A 26163-nucleotide genomic window follows, 5' to 3' on the forward strand; every position below is an offset into this window, starting at 1 on the left:
GAGCATGGCTGCATGAGCAATAGAACATCAGTCGCCAAACTTTCGGTCCTCATGGACCACTAAATTCATAATTTTAAATCCCGCGGACCATTTTTAAAAAAGATAAATGCATTTGTAAAATAATGATCTTCCTAATAGTGCTGACGAGAACTGTGGCGGCTCTGATTCATTGATCAGCTCACGGTTAAGTGAAGTATTACTATTGTTACTATTATCATTAGTTGCAAATCTTTGGTATTACTAAAGTAAAATGCAAAATATTTGTTTGCTTTTTCTCACCTATTATGGGTTTATTTAATTCCAATCTAAGACCAAATAAGAAATGATAGTTATCAAAGCCAAACTATTTGATGACATTAAATATAGTATAACAGTTAAAGAAAATACAAAGGTCATACTCATCTAAAAGAGCATCTGGGACATAAATAAAATAAAACAATGGGATGAGAATCGGTATTTGCGAAGCGAGGTGACTGTTGTAATAGTGGAAACATTACTGAAGCATGCGGCTCAGCAATGGTTGCCTCATAAAACTTAATACTACACTGACGAGGAATGATTTTACTTCCACTGGTACAGATTGCCTTTGCACCTCCTGTATCTGTCCTCTAATGGTGATCACCTCCGTGCCCACTGTATTCCCCAATAACCAAAAATCGCCCCTGCCCATCACCAATCAATACTGCACCTCCTGTACTCCTCCTCTAACTCTTATCACCTCTGCACCCCCTGTACTTATTCATATCCACTGATTACCTTGAACTCCCTGCACGTTATTTTACAACCACTGATCACCTCTGCACCATTCTTTCAATTTTCTCTTACATTTGCACCCTCTACCAGTGGTTATCCTTGCATTCTCTGCAACCCACTACCACCTCTATCGCTGATTACCCCTGCCCCTCCACCCCCAAAACCTACCTTTCACCACTACTGCACTCCCTTGCAACTGACCCTCCACCAGTGCTCACCCCTGCAACCCCCAGTTACCACTGATCAACTCTACCCCCCACCTTGCCATGCTGACAAAGGGGTATCCTACATACCTTGTGCATCAATGTGTTCCTATTTCCCATCTTAGGAAGTTGTGTGCTACTATAAACTTGCATGTAAATGCAAAGCAAAAATCCCTGCGACACAGATCCTAAAGGTACAAGAACTTTGATTGCTACCATTACCTTTCATTAGTTTTGGCCACTGACAGGTACAATCATGAATATTGTATATCATGCATCAGACCTTTATCTCATACAGAGAATTCCAAGATTATCTTCAGATGTGTGTTGCATGTAAAACTGCCACAGGAGACATGAATAAGCTGTCATTGCTGCCCCCCTTAAAAATGCCTTCTTGCCATTCTAATCTTATGGCTTCAATAGTTTCACTGCCTTGGAATAGATATACAGATCAGGAGTTTGTTTGCCCTTATAGCATACTTTATTATTATTATTATTATTATTATTATTAATAAACAGGATTTATATAGTGCCAACATATTACGCAGCAATGTACATTAAATTGGGGTTGCAAATGACAGAAAGATACAGACGGGGACACAGGAGTAGCATACTTGACAATAAAAACAAAGAATCAGCATGATCTCCGGGCAGCTAGCCCATGTTTTGGGGATTTGTTATCAGAACATTAATGGCCAGCCATGGTCAGAGAACTCTTTGGGACTTTAGAAGAACAACACAGCAATGCCACACCTAATGCCCACTTACGTATGTCCTCAGGACTTGGCATGAATCAGAAGCACCTGCCCAGAGCCCCAGTTTCAGTGTCCGTCTAAATAAAACATTACAGTTCATGATTCTGTATCATCGAAAATTCCTTTGACAGCTGGAGATCATTACTGAAATGTCTCCAAACAGCCAATTCCAAAAACTTCTCCAATTATTAAAGCCTTGAGCTTGCATTAGAGGGAGAGACAAATGAAGGCCCGTCCTTCCTAATTAGTTTTTTCATTGCAAAGCTACTGTATCTGTTATAGAGTATCTATATCTTAATGAAAAAAACCAATGTGATGTCATTTACTTTGTATATCATAAAGTCCTATACATCTTCCTTCTATACTTACAGTACCTGAACAAAAAATGTACATTTGGCCCTATGGTGCTGTATTAGAGTGACAACGTTTCCTTTCTTTACTATGCTTGCAGTTGCAGTGTTGTCACCTTAAATGCATGTTTTGAATATATAACACTGACGTCATCCTGTGCAGACATCCTGAACACACCTCTCCAGACCACCCACCACCGGTCAGATCACGGTGGGCATGCACTTGATGAGTTATTCAAAGACTCCAGGAGCTCTATTTATAAAACAGGGAATCTAAAATTCCTCCAAACATTCCCTGGTTGGAATTAGTTACTGCCATTAAAATGCATGGACCTGGAAGATTCCCACGAGGGAGTCTAAAGGTGCGTACACACTTCCAATTTTTATCGTTCAAAATGAACGACGAACGAACGACGAACGATCGATTGGGCAAAAATCGTTCTTAAAAAAAGTAACCAACGACGCTGATGAACGAGGAAAGTCGCTGACCTGAGAGTCACAATTTACTCAGTGCTCAAGGAACCTCTGGGAGAACCCTAGTTGAGAAACAATGTGCTAGAGGATGCTGTTGTCACTGGAACAGGAAGTCAGGACAGCAATGATAAGTTTAACTCTTCATGTGTTTTTGGTTTTGATTAGAGAGATTTCCTATCTTTTCCATTTTAACTGAAAACCCTAACCCTTCATAAAAAAAGAAAAAAAGCTTACCTAAACTCAACATTTTCACTTTACATAAAACGGTAGACAACCGTTATATGTAAAGGAAAAATGTATATTATTTCATTATATTATATCATTTTTTTAAGTGCAAGAAAAGGGTGCAGCCCCTTACTTTCAGTCTTGATCGCCGCAGTGCGCAGAGCCTCCCAGGATACCTACGTCACCTATCCAGGAGGCTCTGGGTGCTCCTTCTGCATATGCCCCAATTTCAGAAGGGGAATTTTTTTCTATTAAGAGAAATAGATGGCGATCTTGCGCAGTGAGATCGGCTTTCTTTTTTCTTCCCCTTTACAGTGGGTACGTCACCCTAAATTGCACCTGCGCATTGCGAGATCGAGTGACGCACCAAGAAGACGGAAGAGAAGACTGAAGATGGCAGTGCCCAGCACTTCCTCAGCACCGGGACTAAGAGGAATCCCAGGACGACGTGGGACCCGATAGAGGGAAGGTCTAGCGCCATTGAAGGATCTCCGGGATTAAGTGTAAGGTAAATGTGATATTTTTTGTTTTCAGTTTAGTTTCACTTTAAAGCGTACCTCAACTCAGAATTTTAACTTTACATAAAGGGTAGAAAACTCTTTTTTATGTAAGGTAAAAATTCTGTTTGTTTGTTTGTTTTTTAAGTGCAAAACTCTTTTTCTTTTAAAAAAAAGAGTGCAGCACTGCCCCCTAATTCTCCATGCCTAGGCGATCGAGAATAAATGGCAGCACAAAGCAAAGCATAATATCTACGTCACACATCCCGGGAGGCTTTGGGCTGCTCCTTCTGTGCATGGCCGAGGATCTCAGGCATGCGCAGATTGAGCCTTTTCTTGAAAAGAGAAAAATTTGCCAATCTCATGCAAGTGCAGTGAGATCGGGAAGCTTTTTTTCCAACCTACGTCACCCGATCTCGCGCCTGGGTCAAGTGGCGGATGGATCAAGCCGGACGTGATGGAAGACACCCCTGGCCTGATCGACTGCACTGCGGGATTGAAGGTAAGTGGATTTTTTTTTTTTGTTTTGTTTAAGGCATTTTTTTAATTAAGTTCAAAAAAAGGTTCTGTGTTTAAAACATGTGAACAGCTTCACCAATGGAGAGGATTTAGACTGCTGTTCTCTTTCTGAGCAGCAGGTGTCGCTGTTGGCTCCGTAGGAGAAGCAGCGGCGCTCTATACAGCGGTGGCAGAGGAGAGGCGTGTATCCCGGACAACGCTGGGCTACCTGCTATCCTGTCGCTATGTCGTGTCTGCTGTGCTGCTTCAGATGGTGCGGAGATGGCGGCTCCGGGCACATTCCCCTCAAGGAGATGCCGGCTGTACAGCTGGACACACAGCATATGGGTGAGACACGGGGGGTTCGGGCGGTATACATGTCAGGGTGACAGCTCTCCTCCTTCAGCTTCCTCTCCTCACTTCCTGCACAGTGCTGGGTGACTCACAGCGGCCCCATGTTTATCATTTTCTATAGGCCTCCATTCATTATCATTCCTCTCCCCAGGAATGAAATTGTAGTTCAACCCCTGATTTCCCCCCACAATACTTTAATGTGTGAACGTATTTTCTTCACATTTGTTTTTTTTCCTCTTGCAGGAACGGATGTCGTAATTGTTAAAAATGGACGGAGAATCTGTGGCACTGGTGCCTGCCTGGCCAATGCTCCTCTACATCAGAATAAGAGTTACTTCGAATTTAAAGTGCAGTCCACAGGTTGGTATATTCTACATATTGATAGCTGGACTGGGGACAAAACAAGAGCAACCTCTATACTTGTGGAAGAATCGTAGCTGTTTTTAAACCCTATGAAACCACAGATATTCAACAAGTGTTTGTGTGCAAAAAGCTGGACAACACCAATTTGGTTTTTGCCTAAAAGGTGGTAGCTAAGAAAAAAATTCTATCTTGTTTCATGTGAAGTTCTGAATTGTCCATGTTGTTCACTGAAAAGAAAAAAAAAAAATAACAAAGTTGCAGTTTTCTAAGGCTATGTACACATGTCAGATGATTCTTGGCTGATAAGAGATACAGGGCTTGTCTCAGATGAGAGTCTGACGTGTACAGAGGTCGTCCATCCTAGTAGATCCATGAACGACCTTAATGCAAGTGAAGGGAGGAAAGCGCAGTGGGGTGCTGCTCACTCGTTCACCCCTCTCTATAGAGCAGAATGATGCTGTATGTACAGTGCTTGTTCATCTTTCAGTCAACTACAAAAGTCTAACGTGTGCCTAAAACTTGCAGGCTCCAGCTGCCCCTGATGGTGCTTTTGATATTGTCCCAACGCTTCTTTATTTCTGTTTCCTGAATGATGACTTAGACAGCTGTGGTGTTCATTCAGAAAACATAAAGTATGTTAATGTAATAGAATATTTGGTTGCTTGGGGCTATTGATTCTGGATATTCACATCTGGACATACACATATAAAGAGGTGAATATGACCACTTTTCTTTATAAATCACCCAGTGTAGTTTAGTACATCAGTGCATGTCAGTGAAAATCTACAAGGACCCCATTCACATGCACACAAAGGCACATTTTATATTCACATGCACACAAAGACACACATGTAAGGACCCTTGTTGGGTAATGTGAAGGTGTGGTACAGATGTCATAAAACAAAACAATGGGATTTAAACTACAAAGCTTCACAACACAAAACAAAACACTGTTTGCTTTATCAATTATGTAAAAGGTGATGTTATCTATTGCCATTCTCTCAATAGTGATAGCACACATCAGGTGATTGAATATCATTGTCTGCTGATTTGTACAGGTGCCCCCCTTCCAATCAACACAAAAGGCTCATTGACTAATTTGTAGAAGCCATTGTACCAACTCCAGGTATTTTATCTCCTAAACTTTGTATTTACAAAACAACTAGCTCACTTGCTAGGATATGGTGATATTAGTTGGTGTGTCTATTGTGTTTTACTGTTTTACTCTATTGTGTTGGGCACTGAACACACACACGATTCTCATCCGATATCAGCCCTGAAACGAATATCGGACGAGAACCATTGCACATGTGTACCTAGCCTAAGGCTGACCATACACTGGATTATTCTGAAACAGAATATATGATGGATTAGGGAAAATTGAACTAATCAAAATCTTTCTATTCGCAATTGGTTTTTGGGCAGAATGTCATTTGTAAACTTGTCATGTAAACATTTCTTTTTTTTTTTTGGTTAACAATTGTATTGCTTCTGAAACCTACTATTTTGTCATGATCAATATTTCAAAGTAATATACCAGTTAAAACAATCATAATACCAATGGAATATTGACCTGGACCTTTAATACTCGTAGTCAGCAAGTATTTGTTTAAATTGGTTGTAAATACAATTGTATATTGATTGAAAATGGCATCAAGGAAAAAAATTGCATTGTGTATGTTAGCATTTATATCCTGCACGTCTGCTGTTGGTGATATCTGTGTACCAAGCTGGACTTATCTTTACTTGTATGTTTCATATTCAGTGAGTCATGCTCATCTCTCATAGTAGATTTCTATGTAGTAAATACTGTTTCTGTTTAGTTGTCTATATAGTGAATAGTTTGCACAAGTGTTATACATTTTGGGATCTTGTCAGGATTTGACTGCTCCATTCTTTCCTGTATGGTTTTGTATTCTATTGCACACAAAGATATTGCAATGTGGTATAATAAAACATGGTGAGCGGGCACATCGTGTTTCCTTTTCTAAAGATAAAAAAGTAGTCTAAAGCTATGTACAGATGTTACATTTCTGTCAGTGGAAATGATCCTAATGGTTTCCAGTAACAGAACAATGCTGTGTGCGTGTTCAGTTGTATGGAGAAGCCAGGGAGTTGGACAAGCGAGAGGGCACTCTGCTGCATCCTCCCTCATAGGGTATGACCGCAGTTGTCACACCTCACATCTGTTAAAGATGATCACTAAATGATGTCAGGGGGACCATTCAGTGTCCTCCCTAGCCCCTTTTAGCTGAGTGCACCACCCAGCACTTTTTAGTAAGCACCCTGCTGTTTTTAGGTGGTTACTGAAGAGTTGGGTCACAATACAGGGGCTTCCACCCACTTACAATTTCTTCCCACTCGGCTTAAAAAAAACTGGGTTAAACACTGGGACCATTGTACACACACTAGATATTCACCTAATCTAACCATGAACGATATGTTATGTATACAACCTAATTCATCCAGCTGTTAGTCTCATACATATGTCTAATAGTTATCAAAAGGATTGTTGCTGGACGCAATCTTTTTTGATCGTTGTCATTGACAAATAAATGCGCTACACACAGCGCCATTCTGTTCAATGGAAAGTGGGAAAGGGAGGACCAGTAAATAGCCCCCCGCTGTCGTTAGCGGTCATTCCTGATTAGTTGCTCATTAACCTCCTGTGGTGGCTTGATGAAATATGTCAGGGGACTGCTGTACACATGTCAAATTTTTGTTCGAGATATGCACAACAGTTTGTGTTGGGTGAATGTAGTACAAAGCTGTAGGTGAAAAGATGACCAATTTTAGAATGCCACTACATTAGGATTGGTTAAATTTGTACTTTTGTGCTAAAAATATCTTTAAATTTTAACAGTTGATAACCTTCCTGAGATTGTTAATATAAACATGTTTTTTGAAATAATGCAGGAATCTGGGGAGTTGGTGTTGCAACACAAAAAGCCAACCTCAATCAGATACCACTTGGTAGAGACGTGCACAGTCTTGTGATGAGAAATGATGGCGCCATCTATCACAACAACGAGGAGAAGAATAGGCTACCAGCCAACAGCCTTCCACAAGAGGGCGATGTAGTGGTGAGTACAGACTTTGCAGTGGGCCAATATTGCTTGGATTAGTACCGTGCCAGAAAGTTTCCCTGTCACTAACCAAGATCAGAAATACTGCAGTCTGGTATCTTCTGCCCGTATCTGCTATATCTCAGTTTGACATTCATTGGGCTTTTCTAACTTCCTCTGCTTGTTGGGAAAGGGGCAGTTTAAGTGAATGAGTCTGTAGGGTGCAGGTGTGAGAAAGAGAAGGACTGGTGTCAAGGGTTAGCTGGTATGTTCTAGAGATCTGAGCAGTTTAGCAGAAAACCTCACCTGGGGTTTGGCATGCTGTTGTTTTCAGATTCTACATGCAGCATACAAATCCATCATGGACTTTTGCTGGACCTTGTTTTTTTTTTCTTCATCATTGTAGCAAATGGCACATTTTTTTGGACTTGGCACTGCAACTCCGCACTTGGCCTTAGTGTATTCTTTGCATTCACAGATCAGGCACAGTAAGGCTATGTACACAGGTCAGATGCCCCTCGGGGCTGATATCGGACAAGAATCTGGCGTGTGTACAACGCTCATCTTTTGTCATTCATGGATCCATCCTGGCAGATCCACAAACGACTTTAATGGAAGTGAAGGTGAGAGAGCGCAGCAGGTTGCCGCTCTGTCTTTCTCCCCCTCCCCTCTCCGTAGAGCAGAACGACGCTGTATGTACAGTACTTGTTCAGTCTTTTGTCGTTGGAAACGGTCATGACTATTAAGCATGTGTGTGCAGCCTAATCTATGAGTTCCCAGTTTACAATCAGCAAAAAATAGTTTGAGATTACTGCTTAGCAGATTTAGGTGAAAACAGAAATTTTAAAATGCATCTCAGTTTTATATTAAATAATAATTTTTCTTCAGTGTACATTTATTTTTTTTATACACGTACACTTCTTTTCCCCAGGGCTTAGTAGCCGTTATGGTGACAACAATGGTCTTCATTTTCTTCCAATAATTGGCAATTCTTACTCCTTTATTAATGGTGCTCATGTATTTGTAGAACTGAAACAAGACTGGTGTGATGGTGCACCCCTGGGAAGTAAGTTGATTGACTCTTGCTGTCATTTAACCTGATAGGGGTAGTTAGTGTCAAAATTTGTACTAGGACTGTTCCCCATTTAAAGAGGATTATTGCAGCAAACACATCTTTCCCCATTTTGCTGGCCAAAGGTAAAGGGTTAAAGTCACTTCTTGTTAAAGTGCTATGTGGTAATAGAATTGTTTTGGGGGTAAACAGCCTCCTGGTTGGCTTTGCATATGTTTTTCTGTTTATTCCACCATGAAACACTAATGTATTAATCTAAATTCTTCCTTTAGGGCATTACTTATGATCATGTAGAACTAAATGTATATTTAAATGGAAAGAACATGCATTGTCCTGCATCAGGCATAAGAGGAACGGTCTTTCCTGTTGTATATGGTAAGTGTTATGTTTCACACTGATATTTTATATCGTCCCTTTCACATATTTAAAGCACCGGGTAATTACATGCTTTTTTCATGTGACATAGCATCTCATGTAGCCCTTGCAGTGTTAAGTGTTTTTTTGCCACTGACCTCTACAGGACACAGTAGTGATTTAGTGAATATAAAGTCTGTTACTTCAACTGAAAATATTTATTTTATATGTAAGATTCTAGAGAGAAAGAGGAAAATATCTCCTTTCTAAATTAACTAGATTTTTTTAGGTGTGTTTCAACAATTACACAACTCTTATTTATCAATAAAAATCCTCTAAACAATTTTATTTCTACCAATACAATTCATTAAAAACACGTAATACAATTACAAACAACATTGTTTCCTTTTTGGAGTACATTAGTTGTATATTCATTGTTTTTATACTTTAACTGTCCAGTTAAAGTATAAAAACAGTGAATATACAACTACTGTACTCCAGTAGTATTGGTAGAAATAAAATTCTGTAACAGGGATGTGGTGTATAGAAAGAAATTTTCTTCTCCCAATGTAGATTTCTTCTATGCCAATTTATTTTTTATGTTAATATGTTAGTTTATACCACCATATATATATATATATATATATATATATATATATAATACCCCCAAACACAGCCAGGTGGTTACTGAAAAGTGCCTGGCTAAAAGGGGCTGGGGAGAAAGCCTTAATATATTGGACTAACCAGTTGTGTTCTGATTCCTCTTGTAGTGGATGACAGTGCAATACTGGACTGCCAGTTCAGTGAGTTTTACCACACCTCTCCACCAGGATTCGAGAAGATCCTTTTTGAGCAGCAGATTTTCTAAAGACTGGATGGCTACACTTTTCCCAAAGCTGTTGATTACTATTTAAGCTGCACGATGTATACTGAACATGTGCTTTGTATTTTTATCTCAGTGGGGTGCAGGTCTCTCAGACTATGTGTGTGTGTTTGTGTAAGTATTTTACCAAGCATTGCCTAGCTGCAATTGCCACTGTCCACAAAGCTGTGTAGATCCTCTCTGATATTTTTGTGATATGTATAGTGGTTTTGGCAATCTGTTAGTGTTGCTAATTGTAAATAGGATATGTTTGCCAGTGATTTGAACTGAACTTGTAAGCTATTTTAAACCTTTAAATATTAAACTCTTGCATAAGATAGAGTATGTTGGATTAAACCACCACAAGATGCCAATATTTTATTAACCAGAAAACCCTTTATTGTGTATTTCTCCTAAACTAGTTGTACATTGTCACTGGGGTCTAACTTCCCTGACGTCTGGACTATGTTAGGTCAACAAACACTCTATGATCCTGTAAGAGTAATTCTGGGCACAATAGGAGCAACCTCCTTTGGACAAGGTGAGTGCCAGTTGCTAGTGCTTGGGCTCAATTGATGCTCAAAGCAACTCTTACACCAAGTAAGTCCTAATAAAAGCTGTCCCGCTAAAGAATAAGTACTTAATTTTCTGCAGGACATTGTCAAGTAATTGTTGGCTTAAAATTTTCAGATAATGCTAACTAAACCTGCGCAACTTACCTATCCACATTCCATCGCAGGGCACTGTCATCTTCCTTCTCTTGCCCTGAAAGTCTATCTTTGGTCATCTTGATTGGCCGTGTTGGGATGATGTACCTCCAGGATTGCCTGCATGCTCAGCTCAGCTTTTGCTACAAGTTGAACCTAGTAAAAGAGGCACACACAGGGAAGGGTTTTCTGAGAAATAAGAACATCTAGTAGTGAATGCTCTTCTATGGTATATATATATATATATATTTGTAATTATTTAAAATGGCTAACAAGTTCACTTTAAAGGAGTTCTCTAGAGACAGATCATGTTCTCCAATTACTACAGGAGCTGGGGTGCTGGGCTATTTATTTTCTACTGAACGAAGGAAAGGTATTAGTGTGACCACTTCACTGAAATGAAAAGTATTGAATGATGCGCACAGTATTGAAATGGACTGGTCGGTAGAGGTAGTGCTTTTATTGATGACTATTTATTTCTACAGATCTGTGGCAGCAGCTACTAGACTACCAGTCAGGATTTCAGCTATGTGGTCAGTATTTGCTGCCATTTAACAAAGAGGGCTGTAAATCACAGATCATCCCTCTCCAAATGTAGAATGGATCTTTCCTGGAGAACTTCTTTGAAATATTCACATTGATCCAGTATTACCTGCAGTCTTTTTCTCAGTGACAGCTACGTATTTTGCACACATTTGAACACATAGGTTTATTTTTCATAATGACATATTTAGTTTTACCGAAGTACCGAAATGTGTCCGTGGGTCTAGTCCTTCACGTAGCATACTCTTGTACTGACTGTGTTTCCTATGCTCTAATACTTCAGTCCCAGAGTGCCTTATGAAACTTTATGCCAGTAAGAGCATAAAGAGAGGTAACTAGTTAAGTGTTTTGTGTACAACATACCGCAGTGTGCCTGCATGGGTTGCCATTATGTGTGTACTATACTTTCACTTTAAAAATATTTCTGAGCACAAATGGCCCATTAAAATATGTCCATTGCATTCTCTTTTATTTAACAAAATGATGGTCACATGAGGCACACTGGGATTTATTTGCACATTTCTGATAAATTTCTGCTTATAAAATGTCTGTCTAAACATACATGTAAACTTAGCATTAGATTGACAGTAATTTAAAGGAGTTCTGTAGGCATGTAGCTCATGGTTATTATTAAAGAAGACGATCATTGACGTTTCTGTCGTCTTACCCCTCATCTTGTTCTCTCATTTGTGATCTAATCCTTTGTGAACAACCAGAATATATGGTGGTCATGCTGTTCTTAGATGATTTATTATCTAAGAAGATTTAAAGAGAAAATCCTCTCAAAACATCAGGGCGATTAAAAGGTTAATTTACAATCTGGTGCCCTACATATTTTAGATGTATACCAGCCCCTACATCATTCTAGTTTGTGTTATGGTGGTCTCCAGGATTTCCACCCACCGTGCATTGAATAATAATCTTTTACTTGAAAGAAACATTTCCAGGTGTCAATGCCTTGTCATTCTTGTATGGTTTTGTGGTTCATAGGCTACAGAGTAGCTAGATAGAAGATGTTTGGTCTGTTTGTAACTTCCTGTGCCATATGTTTTTTCATTGGACAACAAATAAACCAGCGTGGAAAGTCAGTGCCTGGCGAATTGAACTGACATGTAGGGCAGGAAGCTGAGAAGATTTAACTGGGTAGATGGAGGAAAAATCGTCCTTTATTGTCCAACAAGCTGGCTTAGTATTATTGAGTGAAAAGTGCTACTGCTGTGTAGATTGATGATTTGGCTTTGCTGCTTGACATGGCTGGCTGCATCAATCCTGGCTACTCAAACTTCAAGTTCTTTGGAAAGTAGAATGGCATCCATATTTGTATTTTAGCTGCTTCCCTGCTGGTAGATTTGTGCTTCTGTATAGTTTAATATAGTCGAAGCTAAACTCCAAGCTTATCTTCAGTCTGGCACAGTTGTAGATGCTTCTCCCTACCCTGGAATGCCTCACTTTATTTCCAGTGTACAATGTGATTTTCTTTCAACGTGCAAAATAAAATTGCAATACGTTAGAGAGAGCCTGGGTCACTCACAGACTGGTGGATATCCACCATCGTCTAGTCCTTTTTGCTCCAGCTGAACTGTCCCTATCTGGCCACTTTTATTCCTTGGGCTACACTCCTTTATTAATGGACACTCAGCTTTTAAATGTAGGCATTACCACAGCTTTCTGTTTACAGTAATATATGTACAGATCCCTTCGGGTTCTTCCCACCAGCCATGATCTACCAGAGACCTAGTGATGTCTAGAAATCTAAAATCAAGTACATCAAAAATATGGAAAGGTCCTATTAAGTATTTCATTAGCATTCTATCTAGGTTGGAGGGACCGGGGAAGCAAAATATTTAGTAACTACTAAAATAGCCATTGAATGCTGACTTAACTGATATACTGTAACAGCCAGTGCTTACATACAGTGGTAGGGTTGGGCACAAGCAAAGCTAGGTACACGTCCAATTGTTCTCGCCCGATAATCGGCTCATGATTGATCTTGGGCAAGAACCGGGCGTGTGAACAGCGCCCGCTGTCCATCGTCTGAAGGACTGTCCTGGCGGATCCACAGACAATGATCAACGAACAATCGTAATGCAAGGGAAGGGGGAGAGCGCGCAGCGGGGTGCCGCTCCATCGTTCTCCCCCTCCCCTCTCCATAGAGCAGAATGGTGTTGTATGTACAGCATCGTTCATGCATCGTGCAGTCGTTGGAAAGGATGGTGAAAGATCCTTTCTAACGACAATAATTGCAGGTGTGTATGCGGCTTAACTGTTGTATACTTTATTGTACTGCGAACTTCTACTGTATGGAGCTCAATACTGTATTGACATATAATCACTGTTCATTATTTGTAGATAAGTTGGGTTAGAGGACGGAATTTGTTGGTTTTCCCCTTTAAAGGGACCCCGTCACCAGTATAAAATGCAAAATCTGGTTATGTAAAAGAAGAAAGAATAAATAAATCACCTCTTACGTCCTGTGACACGTCATTCCATTCGGTTGTTGCCGCTGTGGTTTTCCATGAAACCACCTCCTTTAGAAGCATCAATCATCTTCATAAGCGTACAGTATTTAGCAACAGGTCAGACAGACATGTCAAATACATAGAAAATGTGATATTTTAGGGAAAAAAATCCTCAGAGGATCACACAACTGGTAAACTTGTGATTGCTGGAATTTATAATTTCAAAGCTATTCAAGGCAAAATTGGCATTGTGTATTCTAATATGTGTAAATTCTCTGACCTCTAGATCTAAATTATTACAGATTATTCAGTGGTTTATAGCGAATAAATAAAATGTGATATCAATTTATGTAAGATAATTTAATATTTATTTTTTAATGGGTAATAATAGCATCCTAATTTATATATCTTTGATTTTTTGATCACTCTTGTGTTAAAAAAAGTGACAGGATCAGAATAATGGATACTCTCTTTCACAAAGATCCCAGTCTAACTTCATTTACAATTCTCTTATTTCAATTTTTCACACACGTTTGGATAGGGCACCTCGCTCTTCCAACTTGCTCTTTTTTTCCTGGGCATTTTCCTGACAACCATCAGAAACAGCCCTTTCACTGGGTCCAAATGACAGTTCAGCATGCCCACGTCTAATTTGCAGCCAGGAAATCCCACATTATGTCTGACAGGAGGACGGGACAGCTGCCGCCACTTTAAATGAGATGCTCAGGCACAGTCATCAGCTCCCCTGTTATTTTCAAAGAGCAAAAGCATTTTTTTTTTTTGTTAGGGGCTGAAAGATGGGTGAACTCCCGCTATGAAGATACTATACTCTTTAATATTCCTGTAATTTTATAACACACACAGATTATAATAAAAGCAATTATAAAAAATCCCCAGTAAAGCTTTTTGGAAATTGTAAACCCTTGAACTCCTTCTGCATTGCAAGGGTTGTCTGAGGTGAGGTGGGGTTGGGGTAAATAGCAGCTATGCATTATCCTTTGCTCTTGCAGGCTTCCACCCATCTCCATGACCTGTCCCCTGAAGCCACTTCTGTCTGCTGCTTTAGTAATATCAGGCACTTTGACATCACATACAGTGCAGGACACCTGACCACATATATTTTTGCTTTCAGGAAACTGAAATCTCCAGCCTTACTAATCTTTTTGTATATAGTCCTCGCCCTTGCTTAAAGCAGTTAATCTCATTTCCTAAAACACTTTGACTTCCACACAACAAACATTAGAAGATCCAGCAGGAATCTTTAGCTCACGTTACTGTGTAATAGAGTATAAGTATCATTCAGCCTTCCCCCCATCTGTGCTGTCCTAGTTCTCCCCTTTTCTGTGCAGTCAGTCTGTTGGTTTCTGCTTTATGTGTGGACATTACCTAGGACGGTCTGTATGCAAATACACACCATCCTGGACTGATAAAGTGTGTGGGAGGCATTGCTATGAATTGAGAAATTCCCCATCTTTGTCGACGTTTACACAGTGGAGTCACAAAGCAGTTTAGCGATAAATGGTACTACAGGGTTGTACCTCTTGTGCTAATGTGTCTGTACATACACACACAGACCTGAGGTTTGTGATTTTTGTTAGCAGTGGCAGAAGAGACTTGATGATAAAGGTTAGTGATAAACTTTGAGAAACTAGTGCAGCATAGAGCAAGGAGGAAAAGAGCAAGATTTAGATTTGACCAGAGTTTGTGTTACCACAGGAGAGAGGTTAGGATGGTGAAGATATAGGGCTGCATGCATGTATAATATACAGAATACCTGCAGAACCAAGTAAGGCACTAAAGGTACGGAGGGTGCTCAGTCTTTTCAATAGGCCTTTACCATCTTCACATGCTTCCTTAACTCGCCCTCTGAGAAAACTGTTACATGTGTGGACACTACAGACGCAGAGGAGAAGGAGATTTTAGGGGACTTTGAATGTGCAGACTAGAGTTTAGCTTCATTGGAGGCAAGGGGGGGGGGGGATATTTTTACAATTGGAATTATAGTACAAAAAATGCACCAGTGTACAGATATGGCAGAAAGTTTGCTTTGGTTCCCATTCACTTCTACACGAACAAACCATATACTGTACTGTAAGGGCCAATGCTCTTTTGTTAGAGACGATCATGCATTTTTGATAAACTTAAAGCTTTTACAGGAGTGAGTAGTTTCTTTAATAAAATACATTGTGTGTGATGTACATTATCTCTATATGTATTTTCTGTTAATGCAGCAATGTTTGCAGAACTTTAGAACGACACACTGGATGAAAATACTAATTAGTATAATGCCACAGATCACATCATACATGTTGTACAGCTGTTGGCTAATAAGGCAGCATGGAGACTGTCTCCGATATTGTATTGAACTGTCCGAACATTTGTAGTTACCTCTAGGGGACTAATTTAGCGCTTGCACCAAGTGTCAGACTTTAAAATTAACTTTTGTATGTAGAGTAAAAAGTTTTCTTTTGCTATGAATGCAGCAGAAGTTATGTGCACACTACAAGTGATTTGGAATGAGTTTTGGTTTGTATGTAAATATTAAAATTTGATAGATTGATGCACAAATCCTTATGGCCAGACTGTACATATAACTGACTGGATTGACCGTTAAAATATAAATTTAAGTTGAGGTTCTTTTGCTGTATTATCTTTTTTTTCTTAATTGTATTGTTTGCTTGCACATTGTTGATGTTGTGATCAATTGCACTGTGACCTAATATGATTTAAGTATATGTTGATATATCCTTCAGTTTTTTTAAAGTTACCAAAGAATAATTAGATGGAGTGTATGGACTCTTCTCATTATTTTGGTTTTGAATGTATTTCTGTTTTCAAAAAGGATGATGGAAATTTATGTTGCAATGTTTTGAAAGACACCATTAAATATACTGACACCTACGGAGTCATTTTCTATAGCAGTCTCTTTGTGGTTCATGTATAAAATGTCCAAATATGAAACTTTCCTGTTGTTTATAACAACCGGACAGCTTCCCATTGTCATTTCTGATGCTTTGATTTTAAAATATAAGAAGGATCCTAGTTCATAAGAATCTCTGATTCTTCACCTCACAAATCTATTAAAATCAAGGGCATTCCAGATCGATGTAGGATCTCTATATTTATTGAAAGTTAGTTGGGAATTAGACCTCAACCATGCCGTCCCTTCCAACCTATTGCTTTAACTGGCCAATGTGAATCGGTGGGAAGTGCTCCATGCTATTTACTATAACACAGTTCCACGTATTGCTATAATAAACAGCATTGGCTGCTCGTTGTTGGGTAGCACTCCACATTGATTTTATTTAGCCTATCCAAGTCCAGTTTGCAGAGCTTAATCAAGCCAGTCAATGAGTGCACAGTGGTTACCGCAGGTAAAAGATGAATATTTGAGCGATATCAACGTCACCTAAACTTGCACACATTGACAAGTGTATGGCCAGCTTACAAATTGTTGAAAGATTCTTTTTAATTTTTTTTTTTGTAACCACACAAAAGCTTACAAATCTTTGAGGGTGAGTGCAATTCAGTAACTGTCTTATTTTTAGAATGGGTCCATTTTTTTGTTGCAGTGTGTGTTGGCCTTTAAACATCCAAACACAAGATATCTGTGTTGCATAATTATTATTGTCTGGAGTACTATGTATAGTCAGAAACTCCTATAAACAATAAAATCTTCACACATAATGTCTGTGCATTTTTTTAATTATAAAATCGGATTTCAATATGAGTTTGTAATTAAAGGGCAGCTATGTTATCACTAAGGCGGCTCTTAATATTCTCCAAATATAAGCTGGCATGTAAGCACAAAACACAGCTGACGTCATTGAACAATTTATAGTTGTTCATCTTTTATTTCCTATATGTATTCACCATCGATTTTCAACCCAGGAATTTTTTTTTAAGCTGGGTGGGAAGAAATTGTAGGCACGTGGCAGCCGTGTCCACTCAAAAACAGCCGGGTGGTGCACCCAGCTAAAAATGGCTGGGGAGAACACTTACCATATATTGTTTTGTATTTGATTGTGTTAAAATTTGCAATTATACCTATACCCTATTACCCCACAAAGCTAACCATATCAGGCCACCAATACTTGAACAATCCTGTCTTTCCAACAGAGCAGAGCAGTGTGATTTGCAGGAATTCCAAACGGGGAAATCAGATCCTGAGTCTTAATATCAGAGGAGTATATCATACATTATAGTAATGCTTGGGAGAATGGTCTTTGGAGCTGTCACACCAAATTGCTGGTAGGTCCAAATTTTGAAATCTATAGTAGCACTTCTGTAATTCAAAAAATAGAGTGTTAGGGATAAGGTAAGGATTGAGCTCTCACTCTGCACTACTCAGTTACATTTATTCGCTTCCTATGTCATGGTTTGGTCAGAAGGTGCACTGTAAGTTTTCAGGTATTTAATATATAAACTGTAATTGTGTTGTAAGACATCTTGCCCCCTGTTTGACTTTGTCTTTTGGTACTTTGAATCTTTGTAGACTTGTTTAGGTTAGGTTGCTTTTCATTAATTTGTTTTCCTGTTAGCAATGCATTACCATAAAGGCATTACTAGTCACCTAATTATTATCCCAATTTCCCAATAAACCTGTTTTGATTACATTCCATTAAATTACAAAACTCTTGGAGACAATAATGGTCACCACCAAGATTTTGAGTTTTATCCAACAAGTCTTAACCCCGGCTTTTATCTCCAACCTCCTCTTCCGCTACATCTCTTTGTAGTTCTCTCCATTGGCTTCCTTTTCACCTTCGAATCAAATTTAAGCTCCTGTGCTTTGCCTTCAAATCCCTACACAGTTGTTGTCCCACTTACATCTCTGACATGGTTAAAAAATACTCCCCCTGCCGCTCCCTCCGCTCCTCCAATGACCTACTACTGACTTCCTCACTCATAACCTCATCACACGCAAGGATACAAGACTTCTCTAGAGCTGCTCCAAATCTCTGGAATGGTCTTCCTCGTCCTATTCGGCTTGCTCCTACTTTCTGCTCATTTAAAAGAGCACTCAAAACCCATTTTTTCAAACTTGCCTACCCAGCTTCTTCTGTCATTTGAAACCATCACTACTTCCCACACTACATATCTCACATCCTATTGTGTGTGAAATTTCCCCACCTACTAGATTGTAAGCTCTTCGGGGCAGGGTCCTCTCCTCCTGTATCACTGTCTGTATTAGTCTGTCATTTGCAATCCCTATTTAATGTACAGCGCTGCGTAATATGTTGGCGCTATATAAATCCTGTTTAATAATAATAATAATAATAACCTCCAATGGTATCTTATCTATCTATCTAGTAATAAGTCATCATTTCTGTGTCTTAAAACAAGCCTCATAGGTCCCAAAGTGCATAAACTGGATATAGTAGGAGTTTGGTACAGCCAGGGCTTTGAAAGATGACAGGCACTGCCTGAAATTTACCAGTACTGAAGACCTGACAGGTTTATGTTCATTTTAGAGGTTTGTGTCCACTAGTAATAAAGATGCAATACTTTTTTTTCTGTAGGCTTATCAATGATAACTACAAATATGATTTCACTTTTAAGATTCAAAGAATGTAAATATCCTCTCTCAGAATCTTATATCAATCTTGTTTTGACATGTTAGCTTGGGGGAAGTTAAGCGTATGATTCTTCCTGCTTTTCTGCTATAGCAAGCTGTCATGCCAAGTGTTTAATATGTTTGAAGGAACCATGTAAGAGCAGCTATTCCCTGTCACAGCCAAGGCTCATATCCAGTGCAACATCAGACATCATAATATTCATTCCCCAGAACAAGCAATTCTTCTATAAAATGAGCAATAAAAGATTGACATGTTCTGTGGGTGCCTTGATAGATAGTACTGCATTTACTTTTCAGAAACAAGAAATAGGAACCCTAACTCTAAAAATGTCTACTGTACTGCAGAAAAAGAAACCATTCTTTGTGGATTAACCTGTATAATGGATTAAGGTACTACAATCTGCCCTTAGGAAAATATGGTTGCATTCATTTGAAGTATAAAACTTGAAGATTGTGGGGAGATTTTCTGTACTTCCAGTCCTTTAGACACAGAAGGCAGAGTAAATCTCCCTAAAAAAGGAGAAATGCCCTTTTAGCTAGCTGATACCAATGTGGCCATTTGAAGATTTCTTCTCTCGTCCTGACGTGGTGATGCTTCAGAGGTGACATAGGTTACCCAAATAAATACAGTGATACCTCGGCTAACATAATTCATTCCGGAATCGCATTTTTTAGCTGAATTGTGATTTCCCATAGTTTATATAGTAAATAATTTAATTTGTTCTGGATGCTGCCCCCAATTTAAAGATAAATTTTTTAAAAAAAAGTAAAAAGCACAATATAAAAGGTCATAAACTCACCAAAGGCTGAGATGAACAGCTTCCCATTGGAACAGTCTGAACATATTGGGCAATGTGGTGTCAGTTATAAAATCCTCACTGTGAATAAATCACAAACAATGCAAAAAAAAAAAAAAAAAAGGATGTCCTTAACCCGGGGACTACCTGTATTTCAAGAATTTTACAGGGGCTCCCCAAGACCTAAAATATTTAAACAGAGGTTGGAACTCAAGTCGCGCAACTTAAATGATTTGCAGCTTGATTCTGGGTTTTCTCCAGTGACTTGCAAACTCGACTCCTGACTTGCTTTCTCTGCTGACAGCTGAAGGGGGATGGGGGGAAGGCAGTGTGGCTTCTGTTACACAGCCTACCCCCCCACCCCCTTTTTTACATTCCAAGTTTTCACCTCTGACAGCTGAAGGGGGCGGGGAGGAAGGCTGTGTAACAAAAGCCTCACTGCCTTCCTCCCTTCTCCTGTCAGCAGAGAAATACAAGGACTTAGAATGCGATCCTGTGCTCAAGAACAGGGTCAGAGCTCTGTTTCTATATGGGGACAAATTAAATGACCTGACTTAGGACTCGACTTGGAAGATTTCTTGGTGACTTGAGACTTGACTTGGTGTCAATGACTTGGAACTCGACTTAGACTTGAAGGGTGACGACTTAGTCTAACCTCTGTATTTAAAGGGTTCATCTGGTATAAAAAGGTTGAAAAACACTGCCTTAGATCTTCCCTCTCCCACAGAGCTCTATACAACAGCAGAACTTTTAGCACCTGACACTTCCAGTGTGTCAGAAGGTGGTGTTTGCCTGTAGTGGCTTTCCCTAGCATTTAAAGCTACAGGGACACACCAGTGATATAGAGGCTGGTGTGTCGAAAGAGAATGCTGAAGATTCCAGTGGATTTAGCTTTTCAAGAGAGTTCATTGCCCTCTCCATCCTACCTGGCCCCTCCATTATGGTTATTGTTGATATGATCTGCCTGTTATAATAAATTATCAATTTCTTTAATTTCCTCATTAAACATCTCCCCTCTACAAAAGCTCAGGCTCAGCCTCTCCTCAAAAGTTACCAGGTATGGAACCTATAACTCCTATACTCCTATCAGTGAAAAAATTTGGATGTGCAAACTCCTCTAGTTTGGCATTCCTGGCCTGGTATCACTGATGTTGTCAGTGCCAGAGCTGTAGGAAACTCTATGGCCAGGTAATCTTTTTGATTATCTGAACCCTGCAGCCAAAATCTAGAAAGTTCCCATCTAAGGAAATGAGAAGTTGTCACTGGGACAACAAGATATTGATAACAGGGTTTGTTTGGGGTCAGGCTGTAATTAAAACAAACTTCTTTCACAAAACTGGAATCCATGTATTTGAAGTTACTAATTGAGCTCAAAAGTTACACTGAGAAGAACAGTTGAAGATGAGCCCCAGCACCAGAATCTCTGTGTTTAGTTTTCTCTGTTTTTGCTCAAGTCCCAGTAACTCAGCTCAGCTCTGGAGCTTATATACAACATATGATCAGCTCCTCTTCAGGCAATGGACATACACTCCATACACTGGGCCTCTCCTTTCCTGGCCAGCTTGGCTGTCATCACACAGCAGCTCAGTCAGCTTCTTGCAGAGAGCAGTCAGTGAATCCTGGCAACCTGCCAGATCTACTTCCTGAAATTGATACATTAGTATCTTTTCCTAATATTGAATCATTCTCCTTGACAACTTCTGAGCAGAACTGACAGTGTTCAAGGTGACTGAAAGTTTGCAAGAGGTCAGATATTTGCTGTACAAGGCAGACTAAGACCAGTGTCAGGTGCAAGCAATTCTGCGCATCACCTAGGGGCTTGACCTCCAGGCACGGTTCTTAAGCTTAGTCTTCACCGGGGGTGTCTAACTCAAATACACAGTGGGCCAAAATTAAAAACTTAGACAAAAGTCGCGGGCCAACCTTTAAATTTATTTTAAAAATTGAGCAAATTTTTCCATAGATATAAACCCTTTTTATATGGAAACAAAGAGGTTTTGCTTCACATTCAATCTAGAACAAGCATATAATAGAGAAAGAGGCATGTTTTTTTTTTTTAATTTTAAGAAAAAATCTTGCCTCTTTCTCTATTTGTAGCCTTCTGAGGTAAATTTCAATGGTAACCTTTTTGCACAGGCTAACAATAATAATAACAATATTCTTCTATGAAAAACCAACCATTCAAGTCCATGCCTAGTAGCAAAAAAAGTACAGCTGAGGGGGAGTGCTGGAAATGCCAGACATGACCAAATTTATTATTACACAATATTTATATGGCACCATCATATTACACAGCACTGTACAAAGTCCATAGTGGTGTCACTAATTGTCCCTCAAAGGAGCTCACAATCTAATGTCCCACCATAGTCATATGTCATTTAAACAGTCGAAGGTCAATTTTTTAGGGGGAAGCCAATTAACCTAACTGCATGTTTTTGTGATGTGGGAGGAAACCCACAGACATGGGGAGAACCTGAAAACTCCATGCAGATAATGTCCTGGCTGGGAATTGGATTAACACGGGTAAAGTGTCCATTGATTTCAATGGGAGCATTTTCCCGCGTTTAGAAATGCTTGAAAACATAGCAAATCGTAGCAAAGATGTTGTTTTCCAGCGAGCATCCAGTTAAGCTTTAAAACTCCTGAAATTTCAAACATGGGCTTTTAAAGCCTCAGGATTAACGCTGTGGAAACAGTCTATGTAGATCCAGCCTTAAAAAATTACAGCTTACAGACCCCTCCATCTCTATTGGGCTGCCAGGTGGAGATGCTACATGTGGAATATCCTCCAAGGCAGCGGTTCACTGGTGTGGGGAAGCGGTAACTGCACCACAACCTCACTGCCATCCTAAACATAGTCTAAGGTTTAGTTCACATTAGCAGTTTTTGCAAATGGTATTAAACATTTGTTCTGCCTAAATTTGTGCATAAAATAGTTAAAATTGCAAAAAATTTTTGTTTTTTGTCTTTTTTTTCCACAGGTTTTTTTGAAGTGTTCATATTTTGATTTTCAAACAGGATCCTGGATATGACAACAACTTGGAACACTAAATTTGTCACTCCAACCTACAGATTCTTTCCGCCCAGCTTAAAAAAATTGTGAGAACACAGGACTATGTAAACTCCTTTACAGCTGGGACATAGCGGTGGCACCAGAAATCATTTTTTATTTTGATACTTGGTGCCAGGATTATCTTTGAAAGTGGAACTTTTCTTCAATAAAACCAACTCATCTTTCCTTGTTTCATCGCTGGCACATTCACCTGATTTTCTTTTGGGTTCTGGATCCTTGGCCAGGCTGGAATGACGTGCAAGCTCATTCATTCTCAGAAACCAGCTATGCCAGGATCGTACAGAGTTGAACATGCGCAGCTCAGTGTACATTAAAAGTAAATTGTGATCAGACAGGTAAGTTTGCTGGAAGAGAGATCACCTGTCCATTCTGCTCCTGGCAGCTTGCAACTTTTTTATGATTTAGTTTAACTATAATGCCATTCAGAATGCTGTGATGTAAGGCAGACATGACCATGTGCCAATAAAACGTTCCCATTTGCACTTTGTTGACTCAGGCAGGTGGTTATTGAATAATGAGACAGGTGATGTTCCTTTTTGCAATAACACATTTCCTGCCTGATCGTGCTGGGAATATGTAAAAATGCTGAGTGGATTTGGATATAATTGCTAGGAAAACCCTGTAATCACAATTGTGATGGGAATGGACAAACTCCTGCGCGGGAGTTACGCCAGGCTGAAGAACAACACTAGGAGCCGCCATCTTTCTTTTTTTGCCCAGCAACCTTCTTCAGCCATCCTGATTTGCTGTGCTTAGGTGACAGGATAGGAAAGTGCCGCCACCTTTATTTTCTGGCATTTTAAGCTCCTGGGCGGTTCATTTCTGTCCGGATTTATGTGTTTAAAAGCGGTACATTGTTTTCATGAAAATGTATTTTACAGTGTAATATATTAGTATGAATATACACACAATCATGTCAAAATAATAAATACATTTAAAATATATATATATTTTTTTTAAATAATAAAAAATAAAGAAAAAAAAATTATACTATTATACTGTAAAATAAATTTTCATGAAGAACAATGTACTGCTTCTAGACATAAATCCACTGTATTGCATTCATTATTCATATTGAATGCAAAACAAATTTGAAAATCCCACCACTCTCCACGCAACAGCCACACGCACCGATGTCACTGGAAACTCCCCAGCGACTAATCAGATGCAGAGGACGCCGGCCGGAGTATGCGAGAGGAGGAGGATCACGAAGAAGGACACCGGCGGACCAGGTAACAGTATTTACAATTGTTTTAGCTACCCTGAGTGTGTCTTGGGTTACTGCTTTCAGCATCTTTTTTTACCACGAGTCACACTCGGGGTTACCGCTGGGGAGGTTAATAATTGGCACATGAGGTGAGGAGGGGGTTTTATTGCAGCGCTGAGTCCCAGGTTCGAATCTCAGCCAGGACATTATCTGCATGGAGTTTGCAGGTTCTCCCCGTGTCTGTGTGGGTTTCCTCAGGGTACTCCAGTTGTTCGGCTTCCCTCCAAAATTGACCTTAGACTGTATTAAAGACATATGACTATGGTGGGGACATTAGATTGTGAGACCCTTTGATGGACAGCTAGTCACATGACTATGGACTTTGTACAGCACTGCGTAATATGATGGCGCTATATAAATACTGTGTAATAATAATAATAATTTTTTGAACCCCCAGAGAATAATTTCCATGTTGTTTCTTATTGAAGTTCCCCTGCAGAACAATACAGTATAAATAGGACATTGGGCAGAGGCCTGGTCAGCAGCCAGAGCTGATCTCACATGAGCAGGGTTGCCAGGTATGAATTCTAAATATAGGCCGGCTCTGACTCACAACTACCCTGACCCACCCGGGCCTGCACACGCCATCTAGCTTGTGTATAAAGCACGGCACTTTTTTTCTTCATCTTTTAGAGCTAAGACCCAGCAGCCGGTCTATGGAATGCAGAGCGAGGGAAATCCGCAGCGGGAAAAGCCGCCTTCCGCCCTCTTCTAGGGGCTTACCCGGGTGGGCGGAGTTAGCAGAAGGGGCGCGGCTTCTGCAATCTCGAGTGTTCTTGTTGGACACGTGACACGCGCCGAACACTTTTTTTCTTTTCTCACAACTTTATCACCTATTTACAATAAACATTACTCAGCATATACGCCTTATAAACCGATTAGGTTCTTTTGACAGGAGATGTTGCGCAGCTTTATAAACGAAGCTAGCGAAGGTTGAATCTCCTGTGCCTTGTAGAGTTCGGGCAAAGAAGCGGCGTTCGTGATTTCTGGAAAGTCCGTAGCTTCCTCAGCCGCTTTCCCAGTGACGTCACAGCCACGCCCCTGACCCACCTCCTCGAGGCGAGTGCGCGCAGGGCGGGGGAGTGCGGCTCGCGCGGTCCTTGTGGTGTGGCAGCCGGTAACGGGGAAGAGACACAGAAAGCTAAACACACACATACACAGCCGCCATGGCGGAGAGCGCCGGCCTCGAGAACCACCGGATCAAGAGCTTCAAGAACAAGGGCCGAGATGTGGAGGTGAGTGCGCGTGTGAGCCGACTCCTGTCTGCCGGTCTCCAACATGGCGGCCTCCGGAATTGCTGTGCCGCCGACATACAAGTCCTGGGCCGGAGCGTACAATGTCAGGAGGCCTCATTCATCCGATTCAAAGCTGCTGTGATTATATGTAATGGAAATCAATTGATGTTATGGGGCTTAGGATGGATAAGGCCGGAGGAAATGCGGAGGTCTTGTTTTACCTACCAAGGGCACAAACCGGGAGCAGCACGGAGATCAGAGGAATATTGGGCCCTGCCAGACACCATACTGATACACCTGGCTGACCTGTATCTGGGATGTATTAGTCTGGGCTGAGGGGATGGGGTGCAGGTGATCACAGCTAGCTCCGATCTGGTGATTGGTAATCTTCATTAAATAATGTCTGAAATAGCCCATTATTAATCATCTACAGAGGGCACCAGCCAAGAGCAAGACACTGTACAGAAATCCGAGGTCTAATGGGTCCCTTAGGTGCCATAGCTATACACCTGGCTGTCCTAGATCTGGGATGTATTAGTCTGGGCTTAGGGATGGGGTGTAGGTGATCACAGAGCCTGGCTGCCCTGTATCTGCTATGTATTAGTCTGGGCTGACTGGATGGGGGTGTAGGTGATCAGTGCCTGGCTGCCCTGTATCAGGGATGTATTAGTCTGGGCTG

The 26163-nt window shown here is 40.3% G+C and overlaps 2 protein-coding genes across 2 annotated transcripts in view; both read left to right on the forward strand.

The window, feature by feature from the left end:
- Positions 1-3947: 3947 nt before the first annotated feature.
- SPRYD7 (SPRY domain containing 7) lies at positions 3948-10674 on the forward strand. Its single transcript, XM_072403344.1, has 5 exons — positions 3948-4103; positions 4353-4469; positions 7389-7555; positions 8882-8984; positions 9734-10674. The coding sequence occupies exons 1-5, from the start codon at positions 4001-4003 to the stop codon at positions 9829-9831; spliced, it is 588 nt and encodes a 195-aa protein (XP_072259445.1). The 5' UTR covers positions 3948-4000; the 3' UTR covers positions 9832-10674.
- Positions 10675-25157: 14483 nt separating this feature from the next.
- Positions 25158-26163, forward strand: part of KPNA3 (karyopherin subunit alpha 3) — a 28815-nt gene continuing 27809 nt past the window's right edge. Inside the window, exon 1 of the mRNA XM_072403358.1 lies at positions 25158-25484. Within this exon, the coding sequence (XP_072259459.1) occupies positions 25416-25484 (69 nt within the window). The 5' untranslated portion in view covers positions 25158-25415. The remainder of the gene's footprint in view (positions 25485-26163) is intronic.

The sequence above is a fragment of the Pyxicephalus adspersus genome, chromosome 1 (assembly GCF_032062135.1).
Source record: "Pyxicephalus adspersus chromosome 1, UCB_Pads_2.0, whole genome shotgun sequence".
Classification (NCBI taxonomy): Eukaryota; Metazoa; Chordata; class Amphibia; order Anura; family Pyxicephalidae; genus Pyxicephalus; species Pyxicephalus adspersus.